The 20,695-nt window shown below is 44.5% G+C and overlaps 1 protein-coding gene across 6 annotated transcripts in view; it reads left to right on the top strand.

Moving 5' to 3' along the window:
• Window positions 1-20,656, top strand: part of CCDC138 (coiled-coil domain containing 138) — a 29,725-nt gene extending 9,069 nt beyond the window's left edge. For 3 of the 6 annotated variants that reach the window (XM_070478933.1, XM_020902440.2, XM_070478931.1), the window contains 8 exons: window positions 2,470-2,547; window positions 2,655-2,762; window positions 4,314-4,478; window positions 7,414-7,530; window positions 10,385-10,577; window positions 12,398-12,574; window positions 18,480-18,618; window positions 20,137-20,656. In XM_070478933.1, coding sequence (XP_070335034.1) covers window positions 2,470-2,547; window positions 2,655-2,762; window positions 4,314-4,478; window positions 7,414-7,530; window positions 10,385-10,577; window positions 12,398-12,574; window positions 18,480-18,618; window positions 20,137-20,302 — 1,143 coding nt within the window. In that variant the 3' untranslated portion in view covers window positions 20,303-20,656. Of the gene's footprint in view, window positions 1-148; window positions 277-535; window positions 639-2,469; window positions 2,548-2,654; window positions 2,763-4,313; window positions 4,479-7,413; window positions 7,531-9,939; window positions 10,030-10,384; window positions 10,578-12,397; window positions 12,575-18,479; window positions 18,619-20,136 lie in introns of those variants that run through there. The other 3 variants (XM_020902441.2, XM_020902442.2, XM_070478938.1) reach the window with 3 other exon arrangements.
• Window positions 20,657-20,695: the final 39 nt, after the last annotated feature.

Here is a 20,695-nt window from a genome sequence, read left to right as displayed (position 1 = left end):
GCGCTGCACTGTGTGTGGAGGGCTATAGCAAGCTCACACCCACTGTGTCACATTGCACTGCACTATGTGGGTCACTATGTGGGATATGCAGAGCTATGGGTCAGCTCAGTGCTCAATCATACTCAGATTGTACCAGGTTCTTGCTAGTTGTATTTTTTTTTTTTGCTCCCCTTTGCCAGTTTTGCTTGAAATATATGGAAGTGAAGGACTTTGTGGAGAGGGACAGGAGAGTGATGGTGTGTTTGTGGGGAGGGAAGCATGGATGAGCACAAACAGGTGAACCTCAGCCATTTTAGCAGCTGAGTCCCTGGGTGGGGAACTTTATGGATTCCAGCAGGGGGCTGAATGTGGACTCTCGAGCGTTTGCACCTGGAACTCTTGGCCAGCTGTGTGTTCTTCTCTGTCTCTGATTTCTGTAGTCCCCACTTGTTATAACCTTTCTCCATGGCAGTGATAACCAGGTCCCCCAGTTCTTGCTGGCTCTGATTCTTTGTCTTTTCTGAACTGTCTGCCCTCCTGCAGTGAGAGTGTGATCTTGACCCACTTTGTCTGGAGCCCTCTCATCCTTGAAGAGACTGTGTTCTCCCATTGCAGTCTTGTCTCGCTCTCTCAAGAAGAGTTTCTGATTGCTAGCATAGGTGCGTTGTTGCCCGTACCTGGCTCTCAGGTGACTGTGATCCTAATTGTCCAGCATGTTTGGTGACTTGTAGTGACTGGGGTGGATGTGTGCGTTGCTAAGGGGTGGAGCCTGTTTATATGCATGGCGAATGGTTGGACACTTCGCCTGGGAGGTACAGAGAAAGTAGTGAAAAAGTTAACATGGGAGTTCCCAAAGTACTTGGTGACATAGAGAGGCAGAATGTGAAAGGATAATATCCACAAGTTGGTGAAGCCTACAAGCCCACAGGTTTTAAGAAATTCTGTTAACCCTAAGGAGGATAAATGTTGAGGAACACCATACTGGTATGCTGTTTTAAGATGTGAAAACTTCAGTCAAAGATAAAATCAGAGACAAATAAGGCACCTTACCTTCAAAGAAAGAGCAGTAAGACTCCTGGAGGAAATATCACAGATCTGATTAACCTAAAAGAGAAAGGCTCTCTTTGCTGTCATAGGAGGCCAGGCAGAACCTTGAATCTAAAGCTGTCAGCACGACAAGAAAAATGCTGCCAGACTCCAATGAGTATAGATGCAAAAATTTAAATATCAACAAGTTGAATCTAGAGCTACCTAAAAAGTATAATGTCATTGAGTGCATTTATGTGAGGAATACAGGAGGCATTTATCATTTGAAAATTAACACATCATCTGATAAAAGGAGAAGAATCATAATTCTTTGATTTAAAATTCAGCACCAACTCAAGACAATAACTAGGAATAGAAAAGAACTTAATTTTCATAGAGTATCTACAAAAAGAAACAGTCCCTACAACACTCACACTTAACGTAAGTTACTGAAATCTTTTCCCTCTGAGAACAGAACAAGGAAGGTGCTCGCTGTTCCTGATTCTGGGGAACTTTGAACTGACGTCCTGGTCCATGTAGCAAGGAGCTGTCAGGATTGGGAAGGAAGAAATGAGAGTTATCCTCTGATGACATGATTATGCACAGATGTAGTTGGTATCCAGACAAGCATACAGATAAGTTACTAGAATTAAACAAATTCAGGAGACTCTTAAGATATGGGTTCAGTAAAAGTGGGGACGTATGTATACGTATGGCTGATTCATGTTGATGTTTGGCAGAAACCAACACAATTCTGTAAAGCATTTATCCTTCGATTAAAAAGATAAATTTAAATAAATTTTTTTAAAAAGCAAGTGTATTTCTGCATATCAACAGTAACCAGGTGGTGTTTATTGAAAGATGCTATGGATAGTAGCGTCAAGAAGCATTGGCTATACAGGAGTAAACCTAAGAGATTACACATGCACAGAACACACAAAATGTGCAAAGCACTGTTTAAAAAGCAACTAAAGAGGATTTTAAAAAAAAGCAATTAAAGAAGATAAAAAAATAAAAAGCAATTAAAGAGGATGGAAAGAAGTGGGAGGCTGTGTTGTATGCGGGGTAGGAGACCCACTATGGTGAAGAAGGCGCTTTTTCTGAGTTATGCAGACATTAACTCCAGTCCCAGTAATTCACTACACTGTTAGGTAGTTTGTGCATTTTCTCGTATGTACATTATAGTACAGTAGAAAATTCAGAAAAAGGACGTTCCCTGTTAAAATGTCTTCATTTAAGATGTTAGGAGACTTGCACATTTTTAATAGAATGAAGTAAACTTTCTAGAAACTCCTCATGTTTTAGGGCCCAGTGGTGGTTTTTGCTGTGATCTTTAATCGTGGGTGCTACTTCTGTGTGTTGTGTTGCCTCGTGATAGACCAGATAAGATAGTATCCTGGGAAAACTTCAGTAGGAAATCAGCTTGAGGTTTCTATTGAAATGTCTATTGTTTTCCTGTTTTAGTTGAATGAAGTGAGTGAAGAAAACAGGAAGTTGGAGGTTCAGGCCAAAAGAGTTCAAGCTCGCTTAGACAATTTACAGGTAAGGAACCTGCTCTGCTCTTGAGACACAAGTGAAATCTGAAATGACTGCCTTGGTCTCACTTCTGATACCATTTTTCTTTAATTCATGGATACATGCTGTTGCAGAGGAAGTACGAGTTCATGACAATACAGAGACTGAAAGGCAATCCCCAGGCCACTCATGAAGCAAAAAGTTTAAAGCAGGAAAAAGTACCAGCTTCAAAACCTTGTAAGGTATGGTTGAAAATTTCTCTACTGCAAAGCCAGGACATTTTTCTCTTTGTTCTTTTTTTTTTTTTTTTTTCAATTTATCAAACATTCTTTTTGCTATGGAAGTATTCACCATAATAATTTCTTTGTAGAGAAGTATCATATTTCAGATATGCTTTTGTTTGTAAAATCAGAGCAAAATATTCGGCTGCTAAGAATATCAGTGTACAGGGCTCTTTGTGGAAATGTGTTCCCATCCCTCTTGGAAATAAAGCCAAGACTGGAATTTCTGTGTCATAAGGTACATGTAGGTTTAACTGCTGGGGTGGCCGCCAGTTTTGCAGAGTGGTCATGTTATTTGTACCATTGCTAGCAGTCTATTCTATTGCACCATAGCTTCATCCATATTTGATGTTTCCAGTCCTTTTTATTTTCATCTTTCCAGTGGGTGGTAGTGATATCTCACTGCAGACTTGCCTGGACCCCACACTCCACTCCCAAAAGGGCTGACCCAACCTATTGCTGCCTCCCCCTGCCCCAAACCCTCTGTCTGCCACACACAGACTGAGTGCAGAGGGCTTAGTGGTTGGAAGAGGTCCTATTTTACTCCCCCACCCCTTTTTCCTGCTACATAGTTTACTTGTTTTATTAAAGAGGATGCTAGTTGTGAAAAAAATTTTAATTAGAAACATTAAAGTAGAAGAATTGGAGATTCATACTCAGGTACTCAAGATGATTATAGTTTTCATCAAAGGTTCCTATTTGAAGAAAATTGAAAAAGTTAAAAATTACTCTTGTTCAGAATAATGTAACTTTGTTTTCCTTCATCTGTTTCTGTTTTTGTGGATTGCTGTCTGCTGAACTATGCCTTTTTTATTACTTTGCTCTTGTACTTCTCTGTCAAGTTAAATCTGGCATAGTTCCCTGTTTAAGTCACATGTGTGGTAAATGTCGACTTAAAATGATTAAAAGTGGTTTGAAGGAACATAGAAGTCAGTTGAGTTGAATTTATACTGGTTTTTTATGGCATTTGGTTCTTATTTTCTTCCCATTTGTGTAGACTCTCAAAGAACACGGTTTCCAGGAAAAATTTTTCATATCCGTTTTATAGAATGGCACAATGTAAAGAAAAACAGCTTTTGGGGGAGGAAGATAAAAAGTTCCATGATGGAAATTATTTAGCTTTTAAAACCTTTAAATTTGTTAAAATCTTAGGTATGGTGGTTCATGCCCTTGAATTAAGGCCAATTTTGCTTTTCTTCGTTATCAAACTTGGATAAATAATTTTAATGAAAATTCTCTCTCTTGGTAATAAGGTACAGTTCTTTCAATGTCCTTATTGTGGTGGGTTTCCCCTCTTCTGTCAGCCAGCATTTAACATGTGTCTGATGTTAACTGGAGAGATTTGATTTGGAATTTCTTCCATTTGGAGAAGCTTTGCAATCCAATGCATGTTTTACGAAAGCAGTTTAGATAAATTATTCCATTAATCACTTAACAAATGTAAAACTTGCCTTTGAAGTTTTAGCAAGCCATGAATTGAAGTAAATGCTTGCTTTAATTTTTTGTTTATAGGTATCACTTAATGGACAAGTTTATGAACTTTTAACTGTCTTCATGGACTGGATTTCAGATCAGCACCTTAGCAAATTGAAAAATGAAGAATCTGGAATGGATGGTGAAAAGCCACTACCCACATTTGCTTCTCAGAGAACTGATATTCAGGAGAAGTGTGTGAAGGTTTGTTTTTAATTTGAAAAATAATATGACTCAGTAGACATGAAGAGTGAAAAAAGGAAGCCTGTGGTATATTTTGCAGGACAAAAAAATATTAAAAGTATTTTTGATAGAAAGTTGATCATACCAACAGTCAGTTGTAAAAATACTCATTTTAGACTTAATCCACATGAATTCCTGTGTGTATTTTTATAACATAATGGGAATTTCCTTTTAAAAAAAGGCCAGGAATTAAAAACCTACTCCATAAAATGGCAAAATAATTAGAGAGTTAGGCAGGTAATCAGTGATATGAACAGTTCCTGATAATGCATCTTTTTAGGATTCACATCTCACTAAAATAATTTTATTTTGCCTTTTGTCATGAAAGAACAAACAGTATTTTCAAGAGCTTCTCATTATCAAAGATAAATGATCATTTTCTTAAATTACAAACATTAATTTGGATATGATACTCATGATTTCCAGTCAGTATAAATTGTCACGAGGTTGACTGTTGCATTCTACAAGAAATACATTAAAAACTCTGAAGACTGGATATCTGAGGTTGGTTGTTTGATTTAAAAAATTTTTACATACAGGACATGGTTTCATTTTAGGAAATTATTTGCAGTTTCCATCCTTACCTAAAAAGTTTCTTCTGAAGGCCTTTTGTGCTGGGCAGGATAATGGCCCTAGAGATATTCATAAGCTAAGCCCTAGAGCCCGTGGATGTTACATCACTTTGCCAAAGTAAATTAAAATTACTTATCCACTGACCCCCAAGTGGAGATCAGTCCACTTGTTGTTCAGTCCCTCAGTTGTGTCCAACTCTTTGCAACCCCATGGACTGCAGCACACCAGGCTTCCCTGTCCATCACCATCTCCCAGCACTTGTTCAAACTCATGTCCATTGAGTTGGTGATGTCATCTAACTATCTCGTCTTCTGTTGTCCCCCTCTCCTCCTGCCTTCCATCTTTCCCAGGATCATGGTCTTTTCTAATGAGTCGGCTCTTTGCATCAGGTGGCCCAAGTGTTGGAGCTTTGGTTAAAGTGGTGATTAACCCAAGTGATTAACTCACAGAGCACTTCAGACACAAGAGGCTACTGTAGAGTAGGTCAGAGGCTCACTCACCCTCACCAGCCATGAAGGCGGAGAAGGAAGGAGGTGGAGGGTCATAACCAGGCTGGGATGACCACCTGCTAACAGCCGGCTGATCAGGGAACTAGACCTCCAGCCACAGCCCAAGGGAGCACCAGGTTCTTGTCATCCTCGAATAAGGATTATTTATTAACTTGTTCTGGATGCACACCTTTGAAGTGAAATATTAATTGTTCAGTCATGTCAGATTCTTTGCGACCCTTTGGACTGCAGCCCACTAGGCTCCTCCATCCAAGGGATTTTCCAGGCAAGAACACTGGAGTGGGTTGCCATTTCCTGCTCTAGAGGATCTTCCCAACCTAGGAATTGAACCCTGGTCTCCTGTGTCTCCTGCATTGCAGGCAGATTCTTTACTCGGTAAGCCATTGGGGAAGCCAGTACAAAAGTATGCAACTTTGCGTACTTGGGACTTGGTGATGGATCCAGTACTTTTGCGGGCTCTCAGGGTTGGCTCCCAGCTCTTGATTTTGCACCAGGATGCAAGTTGGCAGCATTCACTCCAGGTAGGAAACCCACAAGATCTGGGTTTGCACCTCTGTCCTCTGGCTGGATAGTTTTAGGCAACTGAGCTGGAGTCCAGCGTGCTCGTGTCTGGTGGGCGTTGCCACGGGGATGGAGCTCTGCAGAGACTTCTGAACTGGGTGTGGATGCTGGAGGCGTGAGTCCTGATTGGCTGATCCTAAGTTGAGGCTCCAGTACCCCGGGACCAGGTGCCTGAGGACCAGCCAGTAGGGGGCCCTGAAAGTGAGCAGAGAGGTGCAGGAGCTGGGTCTCAGAAGTCAGAGAGAGGGTATCAGGGGTTGGGGGCACGGAATAGAGGCGGTGGTGCATGGGGAGGGTGTCCCAGAGCTGCTGTCAGAGGTCTAGTATGTCTTTATTATCCTGTCTGTGGTCCAGTTACGTATGATTTTGCATCCTTGCTTTTATTACTTAATTTTTATCATTAGTTAATATTTTCTGTTTATCATCTCTAGTCCACTGAGTAAGCTATTCACTTGACCTAGCTGTTTCCCTTTGTTAGGCCGTTAAGTCACTTCCATTTTTTTTGAATCAGTGTAACAGTATTTTTGTATGCAAGCTTTTGGAAGGTTTTATTTTAGGTAATTTTCTTAAGCTGTTATAGCAGAAGTGGGATTATTTCCTCAGAGGCTTAGAATGTATCTCTGTGGTCTTAAACTTTCAACAAAATAACATACTGTTGAGTCAACGTTCATATTTATCTTTTTTAAAAATGTGTATTATTTTTACAAATTGACATTAAAATGTTTATGAAAGACATACAAAGAGGAAAGTGAACATCTTTCCAGTTACTGAAATCTCACTGTTAATACTTTTTAAAAACATCTTATCTCTCTGAATACAAATTCAATACAGAGGTATTTTTATATAAATGGGCTCTTATTACACTTTTGAAACCTGCTTTTATCACCTCAGACTATGCCATGGCAATAAAGATGTCATTATCAGTTAATGGTTATACATGTACTGTAAGTTTATGCTGTAATCCATGGGATCACAAAGAGTCAGACGCAACTTAGCACCTGAAGAACAACAAAAGATTCAGATGTGTGGTTGTGTAGGTTAACCTTAAAATCCTAGGTGTGCTATTGGTGGGTCAAGGAAATAAATATGTAATGTCTCAAATGTAATGTTTCCTTATTGTATTGCATTTTATTTTAAAGTAGAGATTTTTTTGAGAACTCTTCTCTTGGAAAAATAATTTTTGGAAAACTATGATAATTAATTTCAGATGTCTGAAAACTGTGTGTTCATCTTTTCCATCATTTCATCTTTAGCTTTTGCCTCTGATGACAGAGCAGCTGCAGTGGTTGCCCTTTGTGAATGCCAGGCTTCACGAGCCTTTCGTGAAGTTTATCTACTGGTCTCTAAGGCAGCTCGATGCCGGGACTCAGGTAACTGTGAATCAGTCAATCTGCAGGGAAAGCTGTGTTCAGTATTGCGTGGCTCCCAGTCTTGCTTTGTCTCAGGCTTCCCTGAGCATTCTCTTCACGTTGCAGGACTTTTCCTGCCTCCCTTGTGTCGTTCACCACTTACTCTTCTTTCTCAGGGCAGTGGGTCATTGTTTGTGAGCTTCAGAATTGTGTAATAAGGAGTTTCACTGTGTTAGGTTATTGTTGAAACTAACTGCTTCCCCCTGCCCTGTTATTTAATTTATGGTTTCTCATATTCTTGAAGGTAATAGAAATTGATTTTTTGTGCTTATGTCAATAAACACACACTAGCTAAATGGGACTATGATTGTTAGGATAAGCTAATCAAAGACAGAGAGTTACTCCAGCGTCATGTAAATGAAGGGTGTGTGTTACCAGCTCACATAGGGTTGTTTAATCCAAATGTGAGGTGCGTGTGTACCTGTTTGTGCTGTGAATTTTAGTAGGTTTGTAAACTTTTTATTTCCCCAGTTAGAATTGGTACATCCTGACACAGGTTTCGTTCAGTTAAAAATGGGGAAGAAACGAAGCCTTGCTGGGGTAGTTTCCTCTTGGCCCCTCGGCCCTTAGGATGAGGGGGCTAAGCTGCTCCATGCAGGGCTGATGGTTATGTAGCCAGATGGCTGAGATTTAGGAAAATACCTTTCCTGAGGAAATCCTAAATATTTTGCCATCATAGTAAATGAGTGCTTGAGCATGTGTGTGGGGGAGCATGTGAACATGTGCGCCCACACACTTAATATCATCTGAATGTATTGGTTGTAAGCTTGTAACAAAAGAAAGTTACATAAAATGATCAAGTCTGTTCAAAGTCACTGTGACTTTATTGTTTGTGTGATGGCTTCTGAGAAAGGTTGGCTGAATTCTCACTTTCAGCCATCAAAGGCTAGACTCAGCACTGAGTGAGACTTTGTCTTCCTTCCGGAATAGTCTTCTCATTCTTCCTGAGACAGTTGGTGCTGCCCTGTCTCCAACGTGGACTCGGCTGCTCCGTGTGCTCTGGGGCGGGGCTGCCAGCTGCACGGCTTTCTGCTGAGACGTATTGTTCTCACCCGCGAATTGCTAAACACTTACTGATGGGTTTTTAATAATTTAGTTTTAACAGTTGTCAAAGTACAAGTACATAAGTTCAGCTTTTTATTTTGAGGAAATTAGAGATTCTCTTTGGTCATAAGAAATAATAGATACGTTGTTTCCGTCTCCCGAGGGTGACGCAGTGCAGAACAGGTGCAATGTAACCACCAGGGCCGCAGTCAGGTGTCCCTCCAGAGCCTCACATTGTTCTTCTCATATGTAGATGTCACGTTTTACAGCAGCATTGAGCAGGGAGATTTCCCAGGTACCCTGCCCTACATCTGCACCCCCTCATCAGCATCCTTGCCAGACAGAATCTTCTTCACAGTCAGCGTCCTGCATGGATGTGCTGTCATCCACCAACATCTTGGTGGTGTGCGTTCTGTGGGTTTTGACAAATGTATTGGAGCCTGTAACCATTGTTACACTATCACACTGTATAGTTTGATATAAAATTTGATGCAAAAAATTAAAATTTGATGCAAAAAATTAAAATTTGATACAAAAAAAATAATTTGTCCTAAAAATCCTCTGTGCTGTGCCTATTCTCCCCCACCGCACCTTGTCCATTTACTGCCCAGGTAGTCCTGCCTCTTCCAGAATGTCAACGGAGCTGGGGTGACACAGTGCGTGCCCTTTTAACGTGGGCTTCTTCCACATTGTCATATGTATTAAGGCTCCTGCATGCCTTTCCATGGCCTAATAGCTCTTTTCAGCTCTGGATACTGTTCCACTGTCTGGAGACCACTGTTTACCCATCACCTACTGACAGACATGTTGGTTGCTTCCAAGATGTGGCAACTCTGAGTAGAGTTGCTGTCACATCCACAGGCAGGTTTTTGTGTGGATGTAAGTTTTCGTCTCCTTCGGGAGCTGAAATATCAGGGAGCAGTTATTGGCTAAGAGGATGGTTTGTTGTTTAAGAAGCTGAAGCCTGTCTTTCGAGAGGCTGCCCTCTCTGGTCCCCCAGCAGTGCTGAGGGTACCTGTTGCCCCACAGGCTGACCAGCATTTGGTGTTGTCGGGGTTTGGGGCGTTAGCCCTCCCCATCGTGTGGGTGTTACCCCACAGGGTTTCACCCTGATGACATATGCGGTGCTGCTGCTTGTGTCTGCCTGGCATCTGTGTGTTGTCTTGGCTTCGGTGTCCGGGTCATCTGTGCATTTTTAATTGGGCTGTGTTCTCTTACTGCTGAGTCTCTAGAACTCTATCGGTATTTGGGTAACATTCTTTCAGATGTGTCTTTTACACACGTTTTCTCCCCCATCTCTGGCTTGTCCTCTTATTCTCTTGACAGTGCTTTCACAGAGCAGGAGGTTTTGATTTTAACGAAGTCCAGCTTACCAGTTATTTTTGACAGATCGTGCGGTGGGTGTTGTATCTGCAGGTGATCACATACCCGAGGTGTTGTCGTGTCTTCCTGGAGACCTCACCCTCTGTTACTACGTGGTGCCCCTCCTTTCCCTGGTAACTGCCTGCTCTGAAGCCTGTTTGAGGCTGAGAACTGCTCCAGCCTCTCGGTCACCGTCAGCCTGGTGTGTGTTCTTTGTCCATTCCCTTTTCATCTGTGTGTGTCTGCAGAGTGGGTTTCCTGTACTCTGCTTTTCAATCCTGTGTATTTTCAGCTCCATTGAATTTTTTTTAGTTAGCTTATTTTTAGTTCATATATTTGATTGTAGTATTTAAAATATCTATTTCCTGACCGTGGATAAGTGTACTGCAAGAGTTCATATTTTCAACAGCACTCGACCATGACAACCACACTGAGGAGGCTGGGTGAAGACATATTCAGAGGAGTGGTGACGAAGGGTGTTCAGGACGCAGCCTTAGAGCACTCAGTGGAGAGTCGACCAAGGACAGCTGCCTTCTTCAAGAGCACCAGCTTGCCCCTGAGATTCGTGTCCACTTTAATTGTCCTCAAAACAGTCACTCAAGGTAAGCCTTCAGATTGTCCACAGTGAAGCAGTTCTTACATAGTTACACATTTTACTTTTTCAGAATGGACTAGTGTGCTGTTTTGTGCTGGGGGCCCAGTATCTCCTAGAATGACTGTAGTTGCTGAAGTTGAGAAGCTCAGTGGTAGGTTGGCTAGTTGCCCTCCAGGGCCTTAACTGATGCGCCTGGATCCTGTGTCCATGGCAGCCTTTGCTGCCACCTGCCTCACAGAACCCACACAGCACGAAGAGTGTGCCTTTACAGATCCACTGGGACAACGCTTGGTGGGCCAGAGCCCGAGGGCCCATGAAGCCCAGCACTTATTTCTGTGAATAGAATTTAGTTGAACACATGTATGTTAATCCGCCTCCCGTGGCCTCTTGACTGCTTTTCCTCATAACAGCAGAGCTCAGTAGCTAGCAACAGAGAGCACCTGCCTACCAGACAGTGCGTCTGTCTTTGTTCTTTTCTTCCTTGTGGTTATGGTCCCCAGAGTTGTATCAGAAGGGGTAGTGGCTGTCTGAGATGTGTTTGAGAAGCCCAGACCAGAGTTCACCATGTATCAACATACATGGTCACATCATCAGAGACACAGTGATGTTCATTGCTGGTAATGCGAATGGGAAGAAGAGATAAGCAGGAAGGATTTGGTGCCTCCTCCCTCACTCTGTACAGTCCAGTATTGGACACGCTGTCTCCAGCACTGGCCTCAGACACGTGGGAATGGATATGGAAGCAAATAGTGAAAACTGGTGACTTAGGGATGGTCCCTGCAGGTCAGACAGGGGCACTGGCAGGAGTGCTGGCTGCCATGTGCTATGGGCTGAATGTTATGTCCCTCTCACAGTTCACATGGGGACCCTACTCGCAGGGAGGTGGTGTCAGGAGACTGGCCTTCAGGGGGTGCTCAGGTCATGGGGGTGGCGCCCTGATGAACAAGACCCCACAGAGCTCATGACTAGAGTGTTAACTATTCTGATCATCAGTAATAAGAAACAATGAGGAGGAAAGAGATATTATTCACGTAAGCAAAGCAGAATCTGTGAAATGTGGACCTTGCTGTAACATGGTGTAAGTAAAACCTCATCCACTGTGAAAGAGAACGGGACGTAAGTACAGAGTTTGTAAGTAACGGTGAGTGCCCAGGTCAGGGAAGGGTTATCACTGGAGTGTCAGGGCAGAAATCAAGGACTTATGTTCTTCACGAGCATCTGCATAGACATGATCATGGTGTGGGTTTGACACTTTGTGTTAACTCTTCGTGCACTATCTGCATATTATATGTGGTTCAGGATGGTCAGGGCCCCCAGCCATTCCTCCTGGCGGAGATGTCACAGGCAACCCAACCAGGTTGGTCTCCTGAGCTCTGGGAGTAGCTCCCATTTGGTCTTGATCTATAAAAACCCTCATTTTTATAAAGTTACATTTTGAAACAGGTCGATGGGAGCAGCAGTAGCAAGAAACCTCGTCTCAGAAGCAGCTGTCCAGGTGGCAGCGGTGATGCTGCTCACAGGTGGCGGCAGGTAGTAGTCATGATCAGACTACTGAATATTGACTGTTTTCCTTGATGTAGAGAAGGAGTGGTGTTCATTGTAATTTCGGTGTTAAACAGGGAATTTCTGAGTGAAGTTTACCCTGTCCTAATGTACCATCTCCTCCCATTTCAGTCCTGACAGCTGAGTGAAGGGCAGTGTCTGAATTGAGCCCGTCTCGTCTCTCCTTTTCTCTTGTGATTGCGGCTGTATTGGGGTCCCCTTCCTGCCATGTCTGTGACCTGCTGGACTAACGATGCAATCATTGTCTGGTGCCCTGTCTTCCAGCTGACTTCCTGGCGCAGGCATTTGACTCGCTATGTCTGGACCTGCAGGCGGACGAGGGGAAGAACCTGTTCCTGCAGCTGCAGGCGGTGCCAGTGGTGCTGAGCCACCTGAAGCTGTCCAGCCGGGGGCTGCTGCCCAGCGTGATGGACAGCCTGCTGCAGATGACTGTGGAATCCAGTGAGTCTCACATCCAATAACAGGAGGGAGAGGGGGAGTCCAGAGAGTGTCGTTCCCAGTGAGGGCGGTGGTGTGCGTCTCTTCTCAACGTGCAGCTGTGTTGTGTCCGGCACAGCGGGGTCACAGGGTCAGCAGTGCCGAGCAGAGTTCTGGAGCCTCCCCCTTTGTCCACCTGTTCCCCAGCTTTCCCAGGGCCTCAGTGGAAGACGCACTTGTTTTCCAGCCCCTTCTCTGTTCCTCATGTCTGTTGTCTGGCAGAGCAGCCATATCCTCCTGGTGGCTGGGAGGGAACGACCCCACCTGTAGGGCACATGGGGACCTGGCCTCCTCCCGTGAGACCCCCACAGCCTCCCTGCATCTCTGATGCTCGAGTGCGTGAAGCAGTGTGGTCAGTGGGGTTTTCCTCTCAGCGATGGCCCTGGTGAGTAAGACAGGCTCTTACTCGCTGGTGGGGGCTCCTCCCCAGCCCAGCCGGGACTCTGATGGGCTTCGCCTGCCTTGTTCTTCAGACCCCAGGGAAGCCCCTTAACTTATGGGAAGCTGCCATTTTGTTTCAGTGCTTCTTTCCACTCTCAGTTTCTCATCTTCCATGCACGGCACTTCTTATTGTGCCTTGAGAACATGGAACCACAGCCAGGAAGCCCACACTCTGTGTGGGCGCCAGCAAGCAAGGGCAGGTCCCTGGTGGCCAGTTGTCCCTCCAACCTCTCTGGATGTGGTCTGTGCGTCTGTTTCCCCACAGCGGTCCTGCAAGGAGGCCCTGGGGAGAGCCGGGGGCTGGCGGGACAGCTGGCTTGTCCTGGACCCACGGCTGGGCCGAGGCGGAGCTCGGACTTGAACCCAGAGCTGTGGGTTGGGGAGGGGCTCTGCCACACACTCCCCACCCTGGGCTGCCTCCTCCTGCCCCAGGGGGACAGCCTCCGCTGACCGAGTTTATTTATGTTCATCTCTTGACCGTCACTGTTAAAAGATCAGACTGCCCGCTGGAGTCTAATTCTAACTTACCTGAGCGGTGATGGTGACGTCGTAGCTCTTGACTGGCTGATGTCAGGTCTGCAGCAGCAGTGCAAAATTAGTAACCGAGACACAGACTCAAGGTTATCTCCAGCAAGTTTCACAGGATTTTTTTCAGTAAGGAAAACGAAACTCCTATCAGGTGTAAATGTTTTTCAGCAGAGACAAAGCCATCTGTGTGTCTGACAGACGAAGTCGCCGTGTAGCCTGAGGGCAGCGTGATTCAAGCTCAGAAGTGCTGGGGGCGCCCCCAGCACCCGTGCGGGAGACCATGTCTGGTGCCTCATGCGCGGCCCAGCCGCCCTCACCCTCTCTCGCTCTTCCCATCCCGTGGGGTGAACAGCTGCTCCTGAGGCTGCTCTGTGGGAGTTGTTCTGACAGAAAGATGGGAACCCAGGAAACCAGAAGTGGTGTAACTTTGAGGGTCGCTGCCTGAGGTGTGTGTATTTGTTGATGCATTTTCCATTTTTGGCATAAACCCAATGCCTGGTACTAGCCAACAGAGTTTGCTGAAGGGATAAATGAATCAGAGATCAAAATACAGCAAATACTTCTCTTCTGTGGGTTTTGTGTTTTTTTTTAGGTTTGAGGTGGGAAACGCATTTCACCATATTGTTGTCTAGTTGCTCAGTCATGTCTGACTCTTTGTGACCCTAAGGATTGTATCCTGCCAGACTCCTCCATCCATGGGATTCTCCAGGCAAGAACACTGGAGTGGGTTGCCATTCCCTTCTCCAGGAGTCTTCTCAACCCAGGGCTTGAACCCACACCTCCTGCGTTGCAGGTAGACTCTCCTGAGCCACTGGGGAAGCCCTCTTTTACCATATAACTGTTTAGGAAGAATTGTTAGAAAAGAAATCCTGATAGCACTGGTCTGCAGCTCTTGGGCCTTGGTGGCCTGTGTATGCAGTGCTGTGGTTTGGGCCTTGGGTCTGCCACTCTGCTGAACAGGGCCTCCTCAGTGCCTGTCTTGGGCTCTGGACCCAAGGGCCCGGGAAGAGCTGCCAGTGGCTAGGTTATGCCTGGTGATGTCCACCTGGGGGTCAGTGTAGCAACAGCCTGAGACTTGGAGGTGACTCCACAGTTGTTTCATGTCTGTTAAATCCCACAGTAATTTAAAACATTGGGCATATATTCTGTATGTTTGTTTTATTTTGTCTTCTAGTGTTTTTAGCAGCATTGTAAAATGGTAAACTGAGACACATTGTAACTTGAAAAGTTTATTTGAGCAAACGGCGTTTCTATTTGAGCAAACGGCGTTTCCAGTGGGGCTTGGTGGGGCCTCGGGCAGAGGTTTTTGTGGACCAGACTCAGGAGCAGAGAAACTTTGTGATTGTCCCGTCTACTCTGTAGTGCTCACCTTAGCTGACTGTTGGATTCGTCATTCTGGAGTCTTGTGTCTCAGATTCAAGTTGAGTTCTAGTTTGTCGAGTGGGCTGTGACTGGGGGACGTGAGCCACCCAATCTGGTGGCCACCTTGTTTCATGACTGTTGTCATGTATTTGGGGGACGGTGCTGGGTTCCCGGAAGACTGGTCCTTGGTACAGACATGGAGGAGCAGTAGGAGCTCTGTGTGTGTCCAAGGCCCCCTGTTCATCTGCCGCGGGTCGTCTTTGCCATCCTAACCTACCTCCTGCCAAGCGTGAGAAGTACCAGGAGCTGTGTGGGCAGAGTTCTCTGAAAGCCGCTGGGCCACACTTCTGTGAGTTTGAATGGAAGTCTGTGCGTTGCTCTACCTGAGCGTGTGTTGTGAGCACAATGTTATTTTCAGATTGAGGGCTTCTGATTATATGTTTTGCACTTTAATATAAATCAGACAAAAGTGAGCAGTGTGCTTTTAGAAAATTACCCTGTAGTTTCTTTTTTTCTTCCTGTCAGTGGTTAAAGCTGTCACTCACTTACCTGGGCTTACTGTGTAAGAGCATGAGTTTCACTGTCTCTTAAAGAACTTTCCTTTTCTTGTCAGATGTAGTTTAAATAAAACGATTTAAGTTTGTATTTGTATCATTAGTTTATTTTCTTTTGTGCTCTAGAAACCATCTTGTGCTACCGTTTAACACCTGAATGGAACAATGTATTTGAGTATGTTTTTCAGATCTTGTTTTTCTTTTTTAAGTAGTTATTTTTATTATGAAAGAAATAGAAGTTGGGAAACTGGTCAAAAAGCCAAAAGTCCTACTATCCAAAAATAGGTACATTCACAAGCCTATTGTGAATTGTGCTTTTGCAAGTACTTCTTTTTTTTTTTTTTTTTTTTAAACATACTGAAGGTGTATGGAAACCTTACCTTGAACAGATCTTCCGGCACCATTTTTCCAGCAGCATTTGCTCCCTTCACATCTCTCTGTCACATTTTGGTCATTCTCATGGTGTTTCAAACCTTTTCATTATTACTGTGTGTGTTACAGTGATCTGTGACCAGTGGTCTTGATGTTACTCTTGTCATGGTTTGGGGCAGGAGTGGTGGGGGGCAGGGGGTGGGGGCGGCCCGTGAACTTAATAATGTTGTGTGTGTTCTGCCGGCATCACTGACTGCAGTTCCCCCGTCTCTTTCCTCGGGCCTCCCTGCTCCCTGACACACAGTATTGAAATTAGGCTAATTAATACTCCTGCAGTGGCCTCAAGAGAGTTCATGTGAGAGGAAGAGTACTCCTCTCTCACTTAAAATGGAAAGCTAGACGTGATTAAAGTCAGTGAGAAAGGTGGGTCAAAAGCAAAGACAGGCCTGCAGCTGGGGTTCTTCCACTACAGCTGTTAGCCGAGCTGTGAATGCAAAGGAAAAGTTCTTGAAGGAAATTAAAAGTGCTGCTTAGTGAACACGCAAATGACAAGAGAGCGACACAGCTTTACTGTTGATGTGGAGAAAATCTCAGTGTCTGAACAGAAGATCAGCCCAGCCACAGCACTCCCTGAAGACAACATCTAATCCAGGGCAGGGCTAGATTCACAGTGCTCCGTGAAGTCTCAGGTGCTTGTCCAGAGATTTGGCTGAGAGAATTCATGAAGGTGATTTAAAGAAATGGCTGAAAACTTAGCACATGCGAGGAAAGACGTGCTTTTACAAATCTAAGAATTTCACCAAATTCCACAGCTCAGTGAAGTTTGGGATAAACCCAGAGAGACCCCACCTTGGAGACACATAATATTAAAAGTGTCAGACTGTCAAAAACAGAATCTTGAAAGCAGCCAGAGAAAGTGTGATTTGTGCACCGTGGAATATTATTCAACCTTTAGAAAGGTGGAAACTGACACCTGCTACCCCACGGATGGGCTTCACGGACATTATGCTCAGTGTAATAAGACAGACACAGAAGGGCAGATCCCCTGTGACTTCACACATGTGAGGGCCCTCGTGTTGTCAGGTGTAGAGACAGGAGGTAGGAATGGGGCGCAGAAGCTGGGGGTTAGTGACTCACGGGACAGAGTCAGCTGGGGAAGGTGAGCAGCTCTGGGGTGCATGGGGTGGTGTTTGCACAACGACAAAACTTAACACTATTGCATGGGGTGGTGTTTGCACAGTGGCCAAAGTTAACACTATTGCATGGGGTGGTGTTTGCACAGCGGCCAAACTTAACACTATTGCATGGGGTGGTGTTTGCACAGCAGCCAAACTTAACACTATTGCATGGGGTGGTGTTTGCACAGCGGCCAAACTTAACACTATTGCATGGGGTGGTGTTTGCACAGCGGCCAAACTTAACACTATTGCATGGGGTGGTGTTTGCACAGCGGCCAAACTTAACACTATTGCATGGGGTGGTGTTTGCACAGCGGCCAAACTTAACACTATTGCCGTTGTGCAAACACCACCCCATGCACCCCAGAGCTGCTCACCTTCCCCAGCTGACTCTGTCCCGTGAGTCAATAACCCCCAGCTTCTGCGCCCCATTCCTACCTCCTGTCTCTACACCTGACAACACGAGGGCCCTCACATGTGTGAAGTCACAGGGGATCTGCCCTTCTGTGTCTGTCTTATTACACTGAGCATAACGTCTGTAAAGCCCATCCGTGGGGTAGCAGGTGTCAGCTTCCACCTTTTTAAAGGTTGAATAATATTCCACGGTGTACAGACCACACTTTCTCTGGCTTAAAACTTAACACTAGCAAACACTATGCTTTTCCAAGTGGTTACAATGGTACATGTTACGTTATGCATATTTAACCACAATTTGAAAATTAAATATAAATGAACTTTTATTGCTCAAAAAAATTCAAGCAAGGAAGACTACAGAAAACATAAGTCTTTTCAAAAAGATTTTATTAAAATCTTCAATCTTTTCTTTTATGAATCTTTCCCACTTTTGCCTTTATGCTAAAAAGTTCTTCCTTATTCACTGGTTATGCAAGTTGTCATTAACATGTAAATGAAATTCTTAAATTTAAGATGTTTTTAAAAATTACCACTCCAACAGAATTTCTTATTAAATACTGCTAAAGCAGTGGTTTTTTTTTTTTTTTTTTTTAGTTCTACCACTTTATTGCTACCAACCCATCTCCCTCCACCCTCGTGCACACATGCTCAGTCATGTAATCCCATGGACTTCAGCCCGCCAGACTCCTTTGTCCGTGGACTTTTCCAGGCAAGAATACTGGAGTGGGTTGCCATTTCCTTCTCCATAAAGCAGCGTTTAAACAGCCTCCTCTCACGGACTTTATTCTCGATTCTGCTTGATGGAAGAATCTGACGTCTGAAGAGTGGAGCTCTGTAACATCATTACCTTCAGTTTGCTTGTTCAACAAGAGCCAGTAGATATTTTAATTCTTCCAGTGATGGTATTTTCCCCACAGTGTAAGAGCGGAAAGAATGGAAACCCTACCCAGCAGGGTTGGTAACTGCGCCCCCCAGGTGCTGGTCCCCCGCCCACTGCCCCTGACACCACCTGTCTTGCAGGTGCCCTGCAGCCCTTTCTGGAGGCCTGCAGCTGCTCGCTCTTCTTCCGGACCTGCTCCGTGCTGCTCCGGGCTCCGAAGCTCGACCTCCACGTCCTAGAGAAGCTCAGTATCATCCTGCAGAAACTTTCCAAAATCAAGTAAGGATCTCTGATTTCTGACCTTTCTCATCAGAAACTAACTGACTGTGATCATTTAGATTTCTGCTTCCTACACTGACTCCACTGTGATTATTGAATCAGAGTTTCCAACAAGTGTATGGTGTGTTAATGCTGGTCTCAGGCCACACACTTAGTAACAGAGTGAACCCTGGATCAGCTTCCTGCAGGCTGGCACACTGTGATCACAGGTGGCAGATGAAGGTGTGTCCTGCTGGTGCTTACTGTGGATGCACTGGGTCAGGGGTGAGAAGGAAGCAGGCAGAAAAGACTGTGACCGGTGCTGGCCACAAACAGTCGTGAACGCACTGCTGCACTGGTTTGACTTCATTGCCGTAAGTGAGGGCTTTCTTTTTCTATTTCTTCTTTCCCTGATGCAAGCATTGGTATTTAAATTATTTTTAAAAAATAAAAGGACATGGACTTTAAGCTATATTTTCCCTGAATCTCGTATACTCTAGTGTTTCTTTTGAGGGGAATCTGAACATCTTCTGTGTGTTGTGTTTTTATGACGTGACCTCTTGGTGTGGTTCAGTGAACACAGTGCACCCTGAAGTTACTTGTGGTTGTGTGACCACAGGTCAGCCTGTCCTGCCTGGTGTCACACACGATGTGTAGTAAATTATTTGTTGTCACGTTGTGACCTCACCCTCAGTTCAACAAGTTGCTAGTTTAGCTCTGGTGTCATTCAGGCTTGTCAGTTCATTGTCCTTTTCTCTCAGGCAGGCTAGCCGTGACCGTCTTGATTTCTAATCAGTGAGTTCTCCAGGAGGCCTGTGATCCTTCACCCTCTGTGGTGCCCTTAGGCTGCCAGGGGTGTTTCATTCCTCTGAGTTCTCGCTCCTGGAACTGGTGGAAGTGTAGTTCCCATGTGGCTGTGTCCTGGGCCAGAGCTTTGTAGTTTGTGTTCATTTCAGGCATAGATAAAGAATTGGAACAAAGCTTGAATGAGGGGCTGGGAATCCTTGATGCCCAAGTCAGCCTTAGCATAAACCTATAAATCCACAGAGATGGAGAACCCTGGATGTGAGGTGGATGGTTATAAAGGTTACCATAGAGGGAAATAGATGTGAACAAGGAAGTAAGAAATACATTACCAGATACAAGTCTAACTTATTGAAAGTGAGGTTGCTGACTGGTTGCTCTGCAGAAGACAGTGGCCAGGAGCTAAGTCAAGAGGTCAGCTAGTGGTCTGCTCCAGGAAGAAGCTGACATACCTGAGACATGGTGGTCAAGTACTTGACTCTGGCTGGCTGAGGGCAAGCCCACTCTGGTAGTAACTATGGTGTAGGCTCCAGGGTGATGAATTGTCCTCTTTTCTCCTTGAATACTTTTCCCACGTTAGGTCTGTTTCACAGATCATGTCTTGTCTGTCTCGGCATGTGAATCCTCTAGTTACCTATTTCCTCCACTATGTATGAAACAGGATGCCATTCACACGTAAGGCTCTCTCACTGTTCTTGAGTGTGAGATGACGTTAAGGTGCTCCCTCTCTTGCAGGAGTAATAAGAAGCTCTTTGAACTCTTCACAATCCACCTGATGCTTCAGGAGATACAGAGGACGACACACCCGGAGCATGCCTTTCTCTGCATCAACCTCAACTCCACTTTGTTCAATTTGGGTCTAACGAAGTGCAACTCCCTGGCCGCCAGCACAAACCCTTAGACTGGTCGTTACTAACAGATACTGCGTGCGTGCTGCTGCTTGTCAGATTGTAAAAATCAGCAAAGTAACTAAAAGTCTACTGAGTAAAGTTACGTATGAGTAGCATCATTTATCATGAAAAATAGAAAAAAAAAATTTTTTTTTCTTTTTTTTAAGTTTTTTAAAACTTAAAATGAAACCTATGGAAGCTGCAGCAAGTTTGGACTTTTTCCATTTGGCTCAGGTGGTACTCATGTACACAGTGGAACTTTCAGGGCAAATGACACTGGGGCTACTCTTTGTAAAATTGTTCTGGGAAAATTCTTAAAATTATGTGATTATTTGGAATAAAATTGGTGTTTGTGTGGGAGCACAGTTAGATCATATTGTTCTATTTTCTTAACACGTGAAGAG

Source organism: Odocoileus virginianus, chromosome 2 (assembly GCF_023699985.2).
Source record: "Odocoileus virginianus isolate 20LAN1187 ecotype Illinois chromosome 2, Ovbor_1.2, whole genome shotgun sequence".
NCBI classification, from domain to species: Eukaryota; Metazoa; Chordata; class Mammalia; order Artiodactyla; family Cervidae; genus Odocoileus; species Odocoileus virginianus.
This window is presented reverse-complemented; position numbering and strand designations above follow the sequence as displayed.